A 16048-nucleotide genomic window follows, 5' to 3' on the forward strand; every position below is an offset into this window, starting at 1 on the left:
CATTATAAAAATTATCATTTTATAAGAAGTAAATAAGAGTTTAAGAATAAAAAAAATTGTAAAAGTGAATATTTATTGAGACAAAGAGAGTAGTATTGATAGAATGACAATTAATAATGATGTGTTCCTTGGTGTTAAAATTTAGCATGTGTTATAGAGCAGTTGGTATCAAATTAAGTTGACACGTAATATAACACATTCTAAATGTAGCATTAACTATAACATTGTATCAGAATCATATTTTAAAATTCAATACTAAATTATACTTATTGACATTCCATTTTAACGTTCCATTAGTGATGCTCTTAGGAATGTTTATCTTATACAACCGTTACACCACGTCATTTTACAACAAGTCAATGCGCATTTATGACAGGAAATCTTTTAATTGTTACTTATTTATTTTATCATTCAATTTCTCACATGATTTGCTATTGTTTTTTTACACGAATGACATGATAAAAGAGTTTGTAATGTACTATAATTTTCCTTCTCTTACATGTCACATCAAGTTTTATTAAAAACATTTCAAATTATTATTAAAAAAAATCAGATTTTGTTATATTCTAGTGAGATATTGCTAGAATCCCACATCAAACTATACTAGGGACAAAATAATCTCTAAAAATGATTATTTCACCACTCAAAATCTCTCAACACCCTACTGATTTAACAGAAAATATATATTTGTCACCTGTATTGGGGGGACTAAATTGTTGCTCGTGCTTGAGTTGGCTATTTATTCTCTCATTGTCGAAATCATAATGACCGAGTCTACCACATCATCCGTAGACTAAGCCACTCATAATGCAATATCATAATAATTATACAATAAATACAATCAAATCTTAATGGTGATATTACAATATTGCCATCATTTTAGTGAGGTGTTATATTATGACTGGTTCAATCTACGGATGACGTGGTAGACTCGGTCTACCTAAAAATTTCTCTTTGCGGAAAATGAGATGCTACAAAGTCAAGACTAAATCCTGGTCCTTACCATAATGGAATATAATGAAGCATTTCGAGAAAGTGATTGCCATTTTAGTTTGTGAAATCTTGACATTTCATACACTCTCACATTTTAATGTTTCTAATGATAATTGCATTTGAATTTTCATTCATGTCATTTCCACCATATAATTCTATCTACCATTATTGCCTCTACTGAAATTTACTCATAACAACCTTTCAAATTTTAAAAGGACAACAATTTTTAGGCTTAATTACTTAAAAACCACCCACCTTGAACTTTTTTTTCGTTTATACCATGACTTAGGAAAAAATTCATTTATACCCTGACGTATGTGTTTATGTTTCATCTCTACCCCGAGACACTAAATTAATCTCTTTTCATTTAAAAAAAAGTTTAAAATGATCCTTCATTTAGAGAAAAATTCATTTTTAATTAAACTTTAATTAGCTTAGGTAAAAAATGAAGAACTATTTTAAATTTTTTTCTTAATGAAAAGAGATTAATTTAGTGCCTCGCGGTAGAGGTGAAACATAAATACATACGTCAGGGTATAAATGAATTTTTTCCTAGGTCATGGTATAAACGAAAAAAAGTTCAATGTGGGTGGTTTTTAAGTAATTAAGCCCAATTTTTAAATCCATTAACTTTGATATTTAAATTTTAATAAGACCTTTCATTATATCTAATTTCAATTAAAGTCCTACAGTGAAAAACTGATAACCAAGACCCCTCCAATATCATCCCATTTTATTAGGATTTCAGATTAGGATTAAAGTTTAGGATTTCTGGCTTAGTAGAACAGTTCAACAAAGAAGCAATGGTAATCAATAATTCGAACAAAAATACAAGGCTTAAATGCTCCAAAAATCACGAACTTTCGCGTGTTTTTGGTATTTAACACAAACTTTTAATTTTGGCGTAAAAAAACATAAACTATCTAATTTTTGCAATAATAACACCGGTTGAGATTCCGGTATAAATCTGCTTATGTGGCACCGGATAATGCCATGTTATCCCAACAAGTGCCATGTATCTTTAAAAACAAACATGTGTCGTTTTTATTGGGCCCCCATCTTTTTTTTTTCCTGTCCAATTTCATCTTTTCTTTGAAAGGCCCAATTTTATAGGTTTCTCTTAAGGTTACTCCTCCATCACTGCCGCTGAACATACCACATCGCTGCCGTTGAACATACCACATCGATGCCTGAACCGTTGAACATCGCCGCCTTCTCCATATAACACCTCCTCCTTTGTCGTCCCGTTGCGTGTCAATTGCTCGCTACTTCCATCGAGAACGCCAAGCTTCTGCCGCTGTCAACCGTCTATTGCCGGAATGGGAGACATGCTTGGTGGTGGCTCGTGAAAAGCGCAAGTCACTGGAACAATGAAATTAAGAATTGGGTTTGGTTTTTCTTGTTGCTTTGATTCTTGCAACTGCTAAAGATTTTTTAGATTTTTTTCTTATTGCTTTGATTCTCGAGCAGAGCCGCCGGAAGAGAAGGCGGAGACGATGGAGGTGTCGGCTAGTAATTCTGAAATTGTTCTTGTGTCTAATTTTGAGCAATTTTATTTTTGTGGGTTATTTCCAATTTTGAGCAATTTTATTTTGTGGGTTATGTTCTTGTTTTTCCTGTGTCCAAACTCTTGTTTGTTTACTACTGCAATTTAGAATTTGAAAAAGAAATGAAAGAAAGCATGGAGGTTGGGAGGAGAAGTATCATCGGGGAAGAAGAGGAATAGGTGTGGGTAGAAGATGAATATAAAAAATGCAAAAATAATCCCTGTATTTTTAGATGTGTTTAATAAAGAAACAAATTTAAGATTCAAAACTACAACGTTTTGATGACAAGGATGAGTTCTGCCATGGGTTGAGACAACATGGCATTATTCGGTGCCACATAAGCAAATTCATACCGGAATCTCAACCGGTGTTATTATTGTAAAAATTAGATAGTTCATGTATTTTTACGCCAAAATTAAAAGTTCGTGTCAAATACCAAAAATACACGAAAGTTCGTGATTTTTGAAGCATTTAAGCCAAAATACAACGAATCATGCATTGAAGCAGAGAATGGGAATGTGTATACTTAAGGAACAACCGCCCCTACTATAAAAATACCCCAAAATTTTATCTTTTTTTGATTTTTTTTTCCGGCGAGGAGGGTTGGCCGACCCTCCCTAGTTCTGCCCCTGCTCATAGCAAGCATCATAGAGAAACAAGAAGGGAAGCACCGCCATTCAGCTGATTGATGGTTCGTTTCCTATAAGTTCACGGGATCAATCGGCCGTTAACTTCGTTGAATACATTGAGGCTAATGCCCTCATATGGGTTAAGAATATCATATCCCGGAGGAAAATGAACCATATAGTGGGCACAAAGGACCAGAGCAGATTGTGCACATTCCATAAAGACTACGAGCATATAGAAATTATTACAGTTTGTGTAATATGTGACAAACGATAGAGAGTCATATATTACACAAATTTACAGGGGCGAGAAAAAGAGGCATTTAGAATAAAATATCTCAGGTCAAACGTTTTCAACCCCACGTACACTTCGACCCCCCGGTTATAGCCTTTGGGCTAGAAAACAGATGACACATCTCGAAGCTGTGCAATGATGCCTTGTTGGTGAAGGAATCATAAACAATTATATGGTGAAGAAGTTACAGATAGACAAGGGAAGTATGCTCAATGTGATGGCTTGGGATAGAGTATGTCTAAATTAGAAAAAGGATTAGTTTAAACACGAACACGACACATTATTAATCGTGTTTGTGTGATACATTTATTATAAGGTTACACGACATGACATGTATAAATACATCTATACTTCTATCTGTATTATATATAAGAGTACGGAGGAGGAGGGGGAGGGGGACAAGCACATTTACGTTAATCATGTAGTTTTTAAGATTAACATGCCTACCTACGACCCATAATGCCAGGAACGATCAATAAAATAACCTATGCCAAGTGTTTTTGTAGGTATGCAAAATAGTTCCTGTCTTTCATTTGAATTCTCAATCTTTGCTTTATGAATTTACTTTTCAGCTAATTGTCCTGAAACAAAAATAAATTATCAAATAAAAATTGGCATTAGATGCGCATATGTTGAAATTTACAGTGACCAATGCGACTATTAAAATAATAGTTTGCCAATCTAATATATATTGGTTAAACTAGGGGCGGACCTAGGAAGAGTTTATGGTGGGCAATTGACCACTTTATTATTTAAAATCTTCAAAAAATATAAATATATAGGTTAATACTATAGTTTTTTTTTTAAATTTGAAGCATTGACCACCTTAAATTTTATATTTTGTCAATTTTGTTCATCTTATAAACTTTTGGTTGAACCTTGCCCGCCTTATAAGTGAATCAAACTCTGTCATATCATTGAACACTTCTACTGTGAATTTTTCGAAAACAATTAGCAGGATTACCAAATTTATTTATCGGTGTATTGGTTTTTTTGGTTTTCTCGTTGCAAAAACTAAACAAAACCTATATTTTTTATTCAGTTCTGTTTCCGCACGCCCTTGTAATTTCGGTAATTGTCTAATCTTATAGTCGAATCACAAAAAGACACGGTGAAGAATATCCATGATGCATGATTTAATTTTAACTGAGAATATCATTTTAGATTAATAACAGGTTAGAGTTTTGAAGGGCTTCGTTCGTGCAGAAGAGAAATTTACGGAAGCGGGATTATAAATCTTAACTGAAGAGACAACATGACATGATGAAGATCCAAAATCAAACAAGTTATGATATCTACTACAAAGTGTTGAGTGAATGAATAAACAGCACCTGCACAACATTAGCACGGCTAAAACGACTAATATTCAATGTTGGAAAATACAAGAAAATATATACGAGATGGTGGGTGTAAAAGGTGAAGCACATTTAAGCGGTAAGAGACGAGAAATTAAATATGGGGAAAATCAATTAAATGTTCTTTTTGCCAGCCTGCACGTTCCTGATGGAGTAAAACACGAGGACATTCTTAAACCTCAAATAATTCTACAAGAATAGGAAGAATGCATGAGAAATTTTGAACGTCAGTTACCTATCAATTCATGGTTCCTAGCAGAAATCCCGCTTTCTAGAATGCAGGCTTCCGTGAATGTTCTTATACTGGATTCGCAGCTAGAAAACAAGCCTGATCAAAAAGGAAACTGAGGCAATGAGGAGAACATAGGGAAGTTACAGTAATTTCTGGAAGAGAATTAACAGAAACCTTTGTATTCAAATAATTCTTGAAGATTTGCTTTTCTTTCCTAGTATTTTTTAAAAAGATCATTAGTATCTTGAATTGATTTAATTAGTTGCATTCTTCTCTCCCAGTATACTCATTCCTTTCACTTATATTGTTATGGCAGCGCTGCTCCGGAATCAATTACTGCTCACACTTTTAAAAGAGTCACTAGTTTCTTCTGTTTCTCATTCTAGTCAACCATATTGTAACCTCCAATTCTAAATAATGGCCCTAAGCCTCATAAATTATCAGGATAAAGACAATCCCGTATCAATCTCCCCACATCAGAAGCATAGTGAAATCACAGAACAATTATCATTATATAAACACTTTATTTATTATTTATATCACTAAAGTAAAAATAAATAAATAAATTGAGAAGGCGCCAATATTACCTACCTGATAACATGAGACCACAGATACGTTTTTCGATGTTTGAGGAAGCAAGTTTCACAACTTCTCCATCTATGTTTAGCCAACCTTTGGAGTGTAACCTAACCTTTTCATTTCATCATTCAATAATTGATATATTTCTACTGAATCATGATGCAACATATCACCAGCATGAAATTCATGAACTTGAGCTCCAAACTCAACCCAGCTACAGCCAGGGATCTTAGTGACACCCCGCTGTCTCATCAAAACCCTCATGTTTGCAGAGTCTTCCCATCTTTTTGAATTTGCATAAATTTTAGAAGAGATGATGTAGTTTCCAGAATTTGAAGGTTCCATGAGTAGGAGTAGTTTAATCACTCGTTCACTAATATCTACATTTTTGTACTTCTGACAGGCACCAAGTAAGGACCCAAGAATAATTTCATCTGGTTTTCCGGGCATCTTCTCAATGAAGTCCCAAGCTTCATAAAGAAGTCCTGTACGTGCCAAAAGATCAACCATACAAGAAAAATGCTCAATTTTTGGAACTAATCCAAATGATGATTTCATTGAATCAAAGAATTGGCGGCCCTCATTAACCAGTCCAGCATGCACACATGCAGAAAGTACACCTATAAATGTGATATCATTTGGCTGGGCAGTGCTATCAGTCAGCATGCGCCTGAATAGCGATAAGGCTTCCTGAGCTCTCCCATGAAATGCAAGAGCAGAAATCATAGCATTCCAAGAGACCTCATTCTTATGAGGCATATTTTCAAAAACTTTTAGAGCATTGTCTAAGTTCCCACACTTCGCAAACATATCAACTAACGCACTGGCAACATAAACATCCTTTTCAAAGCCTCTTTGTGATGCATATGTCTCAACCCATTTTCCGACATCAAGCGCTCCAATTGAGGCACACGCAGAAAGCACCCCAACCAATGTGATTTTATCTGGATTAATGCCTGCCTCTCTCATGACATTGAATAATATAATTGCCTCATTCGACGCTCCATTTTGTGCATACCTGTTACATTAATAGAGAAAAATATTAATGAATGGTCAAAGCATCCAACTCATGCACTTAGATGCATCAACTGATGTCCTTAAAGTTTAAGTACAGATGTGGATTCCTGGGTAAATCATTCATAAGCATATAAGATAACAATACTAATAAAGTAGCTGAAATCTCAAGGGTTTGAGGGAAACTTGTCATGAATTCAGAGCAGAAGGTATGAGCATGAAATATCTCCTGCTAAGTGTATCACAAAGTTGCATGATCTCAAAGATAGCTCAGAAAGAATGACTGGCCGAGTATTCAATCATTTTTTAAAACGATGAGCAATCACGTAATTAAGCTGAAAACACAGAAAACAGAGTTAACTACCCCGTGATCATGGCATTCCAAGTAACAATATCTTTCTTCGCCATTGCATCAAAGACTCTCCTAGCCGACAACAAATCCCCACACTTACAATACATCCCAATCAAAGCCGACCCAATATAAGAGTTCAACTCCACATTCCTCTCACTAACAAAACCCTCAATCCACCTCCCCAACATCAAATCTCCCAAGTCCCCACAAGCCCCAAGAACACTAACCAAACTCATCTCATCCGGCTCAAACCCGTCCTCCCTCATTTCCATAAACAGCCTCACAGCCTCTTGCCCAAACCCCATTTTCGAATACCCCGAAATAATAGAATTCCACGACACCAAATCCCTCTCAAGAATTTCATCAAACACCTTATACGCATAACCCAACTGACCACATTTCGCATACATAGTAATCAAAGAATGACTCACATGACTATCACTAACCAACCCCAACATAAACACAGTACAATGAGCAATCTGCCCATGATGTAAGGCACAAAGATTCCCACATGAAATGAACACGAATGGGAAAGTAAAATTGTCGGGTTTTACGCATAACGATCTCATTTGGTAATAAAATTGTATAGCTAAAGGGTAGTTTTTCCATGTGGTTGTTAAGCCTCTGATCATTATATTGAAAGAATAATCATTTGGGTTAGGAATTTGAGAAAAGAATAGAGAGGCATAAGTGAAATTTTTGAGGTTGATGATCTTGGGGAGAAAATAATTTGGTTTTTGAATTGAGTTTATTAACATTTGTGTGTGAATTTGTTGTAATGACTTTACAGAAGTGCATCTTTTAAGTAGGTTTAAGAGGGTTTGTGTTAGATTTGAAAGTTGGTTAGTGTTTGTAATGGCGATTTGGCGGGAAATCAGGTTTGAGTAATTTTTTGGTTTGAGCATTTTTGTTTTTGCTGTATCAATGGCAGTTACTTTCTTTTAAAGTGGATTTTAATTTAACTGAAAGATTACCGAGATTGATAGATTTTAAAAATATATAAAGTAATTTATAACGTTTTTTTGTCATACCCAACAGCTCATTTTATTTACATTCACAACCCTACCAATTGCTTTAACACTAAGATCTTGAATTTTGCCTTCTGTGTTCTTGATTCAATTATGATTATTGCGATGTTCTTTGACAAAAGGCCTGTCAATGTAAATGCAATTTTCCGTTACAGCGTTTTCCCTTGTACCATTTCAAAAGATCTCTGTGCCAACAGAAATCCAACAATCCTCATTATGTGATGTTGAGATAGACGACTTTCTTTGGAGGCAACAAGGGCAGATAAACACCGACAACAAAAACTGAGATCGCATGACCCATCATATAATATCATCAGGGCAGCGCTAGAAGCAAAGCTCAACTATAGAACGCATTCACCATATCAGTTCACAGCTTTATAAAGCAATACTATAACTAATGATGAGCCAGAAATCTTTGCAAACATGAATGACTTCAATGAAACCAGCTGATTCAAGAAGTTAAACTCCATAGATACATATCAACGAAAAACATAAACAAGAAACCTATCCTAAAAAAATACTATCAAACAATCAAAGAGCACAAAACTTACTAATGCCATTTCATTAAAATCCTAACACATACATATAGATTCGAAAAACTGTATCTATCTCCCACGAACCAAGTATGATGTTATACAGATAAAGATCAAAGCTTTTCTTAAGCTAATCTACTGATTTTTTTTCCACTGACGAGGACTCACCGCTCCGAGCCGAAGCTGATTACTGTCAAATCCCGGAATGTGGACCGCCCGCAAGCCAACATACCTTGTATTTGGTAATATCGGGATTTAAACTTGCGACCATGGCACCCGAATAGCTGAGGTTTAGACTACTAGACCAAATTCACACGGACAATCTACTAATCCATTTCTCATATAAAAGAAGAGAAAATGTTCTTTTTTAAATTATTCAATAACAATTATAAAGTAATCATCAATTATTATCAAAATCAAAGACATAAAACACTACAAATGGACCCAATTAAGTAAAAAATTCAATTCTGCATTTCGATTTCATCAGAAAGATAAAAGTAAATACAAATGGAATTCAGTACCAAATCAATTAATAATTCTTCTTCTTGTTATATCAAAAGACAAAAAACACAAAGATTTTAATAATTTCTGTTCCAATATATTTAATTTCTCAACTAATTAAAAAACACAACATCAATTAGTTAATCAACCTCCTTACAAGAACTTGCCCCATCAGATTTATGATCATGATTATGATCGTGATCATGATCATCGTCTTCATCGCTGTAATCCTCATCGAACGATTTTTCTTTGTGGAATATACAACACTTTTTAGAGCTTTTCTTTTGCATAAATTCGTTGTCTATCGTGTCGTCCTTCCAGGTAACCTTCTTTTCCCTCCGTTTCAATCGTAAAACTAGGGTTTGTGATTGCTGTGGAAGCTGATGCTGTTGTTGTTCGGCGTTGTTTTCTACGGTGACGGTGGTCGTCATGGTCGCCGATGAAGGCGTCGATGATGAAGAAGATGGTCTCATGGTGGAGATGTTGGTGGTCATTGGTCGAGACATTTTCGAAATTGGGAATTAGGGTTAACTGTAAATCGAATCGGTATTTTGTCAGCTAAAATATATTATTCGATTGAACCCTTTTAGACAACTAAAACAATCAGATAATAGAATTCTATTATTACAAAACAGATCCAAAATTCTTAAAAACATTCAAAATGAACCCTCTCTTAGTATATGAGAAAAGACAAAATATCAATTTCCTCCTTAAACTTATAACACTTCACTAAATAATCAAAAGTTAAATTGTTTAGTAAATTGATTTAATATTTCTATTTTGAAAATAAGGATTAAATATAAATTAATTCATAAATTTTATCATGTTTTGCAATTATATTATAAATCTTAAATCTCAATAATGTCATACATGAACTATTAATTTTTTTACAACTTGAAACGGGAACCTATTTTATGATAGAAAGTAATGATGTGGGTATTAAAATATTGTTGTTCTACTAACTATATTAGCTTTTTTATATTATTCACGGGAATAAATGTTCTAGTTAAGTTGTGTATATTTTCTGAGTTGAGATCCGAAAAATAAAGAGAACAAGTGAGATTAAACATTAGAGTAATTTTATAATTTTTTCAAGAAGGGAATTGCAAAACAAAAACTTTTTTTGGAATAATATAGTATTATCTAATTGGATTTAAAAATGAACAAAGGATCAATTCACCCCCTCAACTTGGCAAGAAATATTAAAAGAGTCATTTTGAACGGTTTTGGATCAAACAAATCCGCAATTATGTTAAAGTGCATCAAATCAGCCTCTCTCTCGTTTTTTTCTCACTCTCAACCTGTGTTTGAAACACACTCTCCTGATTAAAAGTCTAAAATAATCCCTATTATTTTAAATTTTATAAATTAATACCTATATATTAAAAAATTAAATTTTTGGGGGATCTGCTCCTTGCCGGAGGAGCTGAGGACTCCTCAAAAATTAAAAAAATTAATTCGAAAAAAATATTCTGGTGAAATAAATAAATCTGATGGCTGTTTCTGGTGGAAAATGAGGGTGGATTGATTTGGTTTTACAAAGTTTAGGGGGGGGGGGGTAATATTTTCACTCTCTTTAGATGTTTTTGATACGAAAATACAAATTGCGGGTTTGTTTGATCCAAAATTGCCCAAAATGATTTTTTTGATATTTCGTGCCAAGTTGAGGGGGTGAATTGATCCTTTATTCATTTAAAAATATTCCAAAAGAGAAGGGTATGGCTGATATTTGAGTACGAACTCAGGGGCAATAATGTAACCGAGCCGTCAAAAGAGGCTTCCAAATAGTCTTCTAAAGTGGACCAGGTTCTTGTCTATCTTTTACTTTATAGCCGACTTAAAGTTTTCTCTTTTGCTTTTCAACAATTCTTTCAAATAACAATAAAATTACCAAAATATTCATATTTTTCTTCATCTGCGTTAAAATCTTGTTCTTAAAGTGTGTTTGCAAGCTAAGAAGCACGTAAACTTCGTTAAAGTTGCGTTTCCTGTTTTGAAAACGTTTCGGAAACCGGAAACTCTTGGACACCCGTACGAAACATTTCGGGCCATTTCCGTAAATAATAAAAATTAAAAATTTGTAAAAAAAATAAAATTATTACCCACAAATAAAAAAATCTAACTAGTTACCCATAAATTTTACATTCGCATTGCCCACAATACATCAAATATACTTATTTGTGTTGAATTATATTATATTTTTTATATATTTATAAAATCTTAAATATTTAGTATATTAAAATGAATTATTTTGTTAATTATCATAAATATTTAGATAATATTTTTATATATATCCCTATATTTTTGTTATTTGCACGTTTCCCCCACGTTTCGTGTCCTTCATTTTGAAAAAAATTCGTTTCCCCGTGTCCGTTTCGTATCGTTTCCGTTTCCCGTTTCCGTTTCCGTGCTACCTAGTTTGCAAGTACATAAAGAAAATATATGTGATCATGCATGTAATCTCAAGGCGCATTATTAAAGTTTCGAAAGTACAACACTCTCTAATTCGCTCACACGAGAATGTTCTCATTAAATTCTCGCGTTAAAATGATCTTCTATATTCCTTTCGATGATTGGAAACTTCTATTAAATTTTCGTTCCAAACTAATGACTGATTGATCGAATTATTGTCGTAAGTTATTATTGTTTGATTATCTCTTGCTTGCTTCAAAATGTTAGATTGTAAATATTTGTTCAATCTCAAAACTAACATTGAGTTGTTGTTGCAAGACTTTTAAATTTCGTTGCATGTGTGATTCTACTCTTTAACAGATAAATTCAACTATATTGTCATAAATTATTAAACAATCAAACAAAAACTATACTCATTTACAAATTTCAAACATTATTGATGGATACCGAATCCTATTCTACTTATAATGGAGCCGAGTCGCAGGAGATCTATTCTCAGACGACACCTGACTCCCGCCCAAAGGGCCGAATCCACCGGATCCTCCTTGACCGAAATATATCATTCGACATCATAAAGACCGAATCCCTGAGGACTCGGACAAAGCACGTCGACCCCGGGATTCGGATAAGATCTCCAAGATCTACGCAATATTCGGAGTATCTGTCCTATTTGGATACAAACTCCAACTTAGGAAGATAGCCTCCAATTTAGGAAGACGAGACTATTTAGGAATATCTTCCTAAATAGGACTCCTGTCTGAATAAGGAAGGACACTCCTAATCAAGGTCAAACCCTACTAAATAGGAATCACTTTCCTACTACAACACTACTAGGTATGCAATCATCTACTATAAAAGGAGCTTGAGGTATGCCTAAACACACAACTTATAACAAATACAATTATTCTCCCTTAAGCCTAAATTGACTTAAGCATCGGAGAGCTAATCGGACAAACCGTCCGATTGGCCATCTACACTGTTTTGCAGGATTAATGCCGTCGAGATGCCAGAATCCATCAATTGGCGCCGTCTGTGGGAAAAGCTTAAACTCAACTTCAATTTGAATGAGCTTTTCTGAACTCAAATAAATTCTCATTGAAGGATGGCATCCGAGGGGACTAATCTAAAATAATAATCTAATCGATCGAAAGAGGCAGAAGCATCAAGAATTATTATTGATCAAATGATTGATTGACCAAGAAAAAAGAAAACGAGCGATCATATATTAAAAATGGAAGCAGGTTCATATTCGGCAAAATTGGAAAAAGATCACGCTGTTTGGCTGAATTGAGAGAATAATGAAGTAAAAGAAAAAGATGGATTGGCCAAGAAAAGAAGAAGCAGGCACGTCAATTGAATTAAATTGGTTGCCAAAAAGCATGATGATGGAAGCAGGTTTGGCCATGATTACAAAATTACAATGGCCATCTAATATTTTGGAAGCATATCAATTTGCTTGCTGGATGAGACAATGACTCGCTTGAGACGTTTATATCTCGCTTGAAACACCGCGATAAAAATTATATTCGGAATTGACGAATCAGAGATATTATCTTATTATCAAAGGAAGTTAAATCACGATAAGTCTTTCTTTCTTGAATCTATTTATTTTTCTTATCGGTTATTGATTTTGACTCCAAAATCAAAGAGAAAATAAAATATAGTTTAAATTTCACTTTATAAGACTTTAAGTATATTTTGTTTTTAAATTAAAATTTGATAAATAAATTATACGATTGGAAAAAGTATAAAAAAGAAAAAATTAAGCGGAACCCCAAGAGAAAAAAAAAGATAGATTCGGCCGAATCCTAAAGAGAGAGATTCGGCCGAATCCTAGAGAGAGATTCGGCCGAATCCTAGAGAGAGATTCGGCCGAATCCTAGAGAGAGATTCGGCCGAATCCTAAAGAGAGAGATTCGGCCGAATCCTAAAAACCCCAAGAGGGAAAAAAGAGATAGATTCGGCCGAATCCTAAAGAGATAGATTCGGCCGAACCCTAAAGAGATAGATTCGGCCGAATCCTAAAAAGAGATTCGGCCGAATACTAAAAAGAGAGATTCGGCCGAATCCTAAAAAAAGAGAGAGATTCGGCCGAATCCTAAAGAGAGAGATTCGGCCGAATCCTAAAGAGAGAGATTCGGTTGAATCCTAAAGAGAGATTCGGCCGAATCCTAAAAAGAGAGATTCGGCCGAATCCTGAAAACCCCAAGAGGGAAAAAAGAGATAGATTCAGCCGAATCCTAAAAAGATAGATTCGGCGGAATCCTAAAAAGAGATTCGGCCGAATCCTAAAAAGAGAGATTCGGCCGAATCCTAAAGAAAGAGATTCGGCCGAATCCTAAAGAGAGAGATTCGGCCGAATCCTGAAAACCCCAAGAGGAAAAAAAGATAGATTCGGCCGAATCCTAAAGAGAGAGATTCGGCCGAATCCTAGAGAGAGATTCGGCCGAATCCTAGAGAGAGATTCGGCCGAATCCTAGAGAGAGATTCGGCCGAATCCTAAAAACCCCAAGAGGGAAAAAAGAGATAGATTCGGCCGAATCCTAAAGAGATAGATTCGGCCGAATCCTAAAGAGATAGATTCGGCCGAATCCTAAAAAGAGATTCGGCCGAATACTAAAAAGAGAGATTCGGCCGAATCCTAAAAAAAGAGAGAGATTCGGCCGAATCCTAAAGAGAGAGATTCGGTTGAATCCTAAAGAGAGATTCGGCCGAATCCTAAAAAGAGAGATTCGGCCGAATCCTGAAAACCCCAAGAGGGAAAAAAGAGATAGATTCGGCCGAATCCTAAAAAGATAGATTCGGCCGAATCCTGGAAAAAAAAAAAAAAAAAAAAAAAAAAAAAACCCAAGAGGGAAGAAGAGACGAGATGTCCTAAATAACAGAAAACTAGGCGAACAACGCCCAACAAAAAGTAAAGAACGAAATGGATCGAGAGGCGAAAAGTGAAGCGACCCAAGACGCAAAGAAGGAGATGTTTCGAAAGACAAACCGAAGGCGAAACAAACATATAGATGAAGAAATGGTCCAAGAACCGAAGGTTAAGATGTCCCAGAAGGCAAAGGAAAAAATCAAAATTGAAGAAACGATCCAGAAACCAAAAATTAAAGATCAAAAAATTAGAGGAAACACCACCGGAAAAATAAAGAAGAAGGGCGTAATACCCCTAAAAACAACAAAGCAAACGAGGAAAACGGAAGGAATGAGGAAAACAAAGGCGAAACGCCAAAAAATCAGAGTATAGATTTACTCTAAAATAAAGGCGAAACGCCCAAAAACCAGAGTATAGAATTACTCTAAAAATAAAAGCAAAACGCCAAAAACAGAGTTTAGATTAACTCTAAAAGCGAAATATCAAAGATCAAAATCAACTCGAAGCAAAATAAAACGAAAGGCGAATCAACTAAATAAAGCACAATAAAGCGACAGACGAAAATGTCAAGTAATAGAGGAATGCGAAAGAAAGAAAAAACGCCGAAAAATAAGAGAAATGCGAAAGAAAGGCAAAATGCCAATCAATAGAGGAATGCAAAAGATCTCAAAACTGAAGACCGAGTCTAAAATGATTCAGGTAAAAATAAGGCCAAGTGCTCAAATAAAGGCGACTCGTCCAGAACAAAAGAAATAAGGCCATAGGCCCAAAGCAACAAATAAAAGGCAACTCACCAAAACCAGAGGAACAAATCTTAAAAAGGAAGGCAACCCGTCCGAAAATAATCAAAATCAAGGAAAATCGACGAAATAAATTGAAGACATGATCTCAAAAACGGGCATAAATACCCTTTGAGATTAGTGTATTTATGGAGGGGGTCGAAGGACTCATAACTCTATCAGTGAATTGCATGAAAGAAAACAAGAAGAAACACCTTGAAGAAAGATAAAGACGAACACAAAAAAGACAAAAAAAGAAATGAAATGAATATCGCCAAACAGGGATTCGCCGAAGAAGAAGGAACATAAAGAATAAAGAGGAATAAACAATAAACTTAAAATCACAAACAACGAAGATCAAAGTACTTGAAGACAAAAACACAGCAAACCAAATGGGAAATAATGAGCAATGCATTAAATAAAGAAAAGACTCAACCGAGTCCTAAACAAGAAAAGTTCAAAATCAAGAAGAAAAAAGAGAAACGCCGAAGGATGATATATTAGACAATCAAGATAAAGAAGAATCTATACGGATTCGCCATAATAAACAAAAGATGAAAAATGAAACAAGTCATGCAACAGTTTAAATATAAGGAAAATAAAAACAGACACTTGTCTTAAGTTCAAAAGCAACGAGGAATAGACGAACGATACGTGGAAGAAAGAAGAAAAATAGGAATCTTGCTGGAGAAGTAAAACGACTCGCCTCAAATAGAGCTGAAATACTCCAAGGCATAAAATACCATGACTTCAGCTCACTTGCGGGGGGGCTAATGATGGATACCGAATCCTATTCTACTTATAATGGAGCCGAGTCGCAGGAGATCTATTCTCAGACGACACCTGACTCCCGCCCAAAGGGCCGAATCCACCGGATCCTCCTTGACCGAAATATATCATTCGACATCATAAAGACCGAATCCCTGAGGA

At 34.9% G+C, this 16048-nt stretch overlaps 2 protein-coding genes across 3 annotated transcripts; both read right to left on the reverse strand.

The window, feature by feature from the left end:
- Window positions 1-4560: 4560 nt before the first annotated feature.
- On the reverse strand, window positions 4561-7949 carry LOC126666950 (pentatricopeptide repeat-containing protein At2g34400). Of its 2 annotated transcripts, XM_050359879.2 has the most exons (4): window positions 7006-7949; window positions 5640-6645; window positions 5052-5144; window positions 4561-4792 (listed from the first exon to the last, which is right to left on the reverse strand). In XM_050359879.2, the coding sequence occupies exons 1-2, from the start codon at window positions 7896-7898 to the stop codon at window positions 5712-5714; spliced, it is 1827 nt and encodes a 608-aa protein (XP_050215836.1). In that variant the 5' UTR covers window positions 7899-7949; the 3' UTR covers window positions 4561-4792; window positions 5052-5144; window positions 5640-5711. The 2 variants fall into 2 exon arrangements, with proteins under 2 accessions (XP_050215836.1, XP_050215835.1); XM_050359878.1 differs by lacking the exon at window positions 4561-4792 and having other exon boundaries at window positions 4911-5144.
- Window positions 7950-9067: 1118 nt separating this feature from the next.
- LOC126669304 (protein phosphatase 1 regulatory subunit INH3) lies at window positions 9068-9667 on the reverse strand. The gene has a single exon (XM_050362747.2). It carries the CDS (start codon window positions 9559-9561, stop codon window positions 9196-9198), a length of 366 nt encoding a protein of 121 aa, XP_050218704.1. The 5' UTR covers window positions 9562-9667; the 3' UTR covers window positions 9068-9195.
- Between the last annotated feature and the right edge of the window lie 6381 nt (window positions 9668-16048).

The sequence above is a fragment of the Mercurialis annua genome, linkage group LG2, assembly GCF_937616625.2.
Source record: "Mercurialis annua linkage group LG2, ddMerAnnu1.2, whole genome shotgun sequence".
Lineage (NCBI taxonomy): Eukaryota > Viridiplantae > Streptophyta > Magnoliopsida > Malpighiales > Euphorbiaceae > Mercurialis > Mercurialis annua.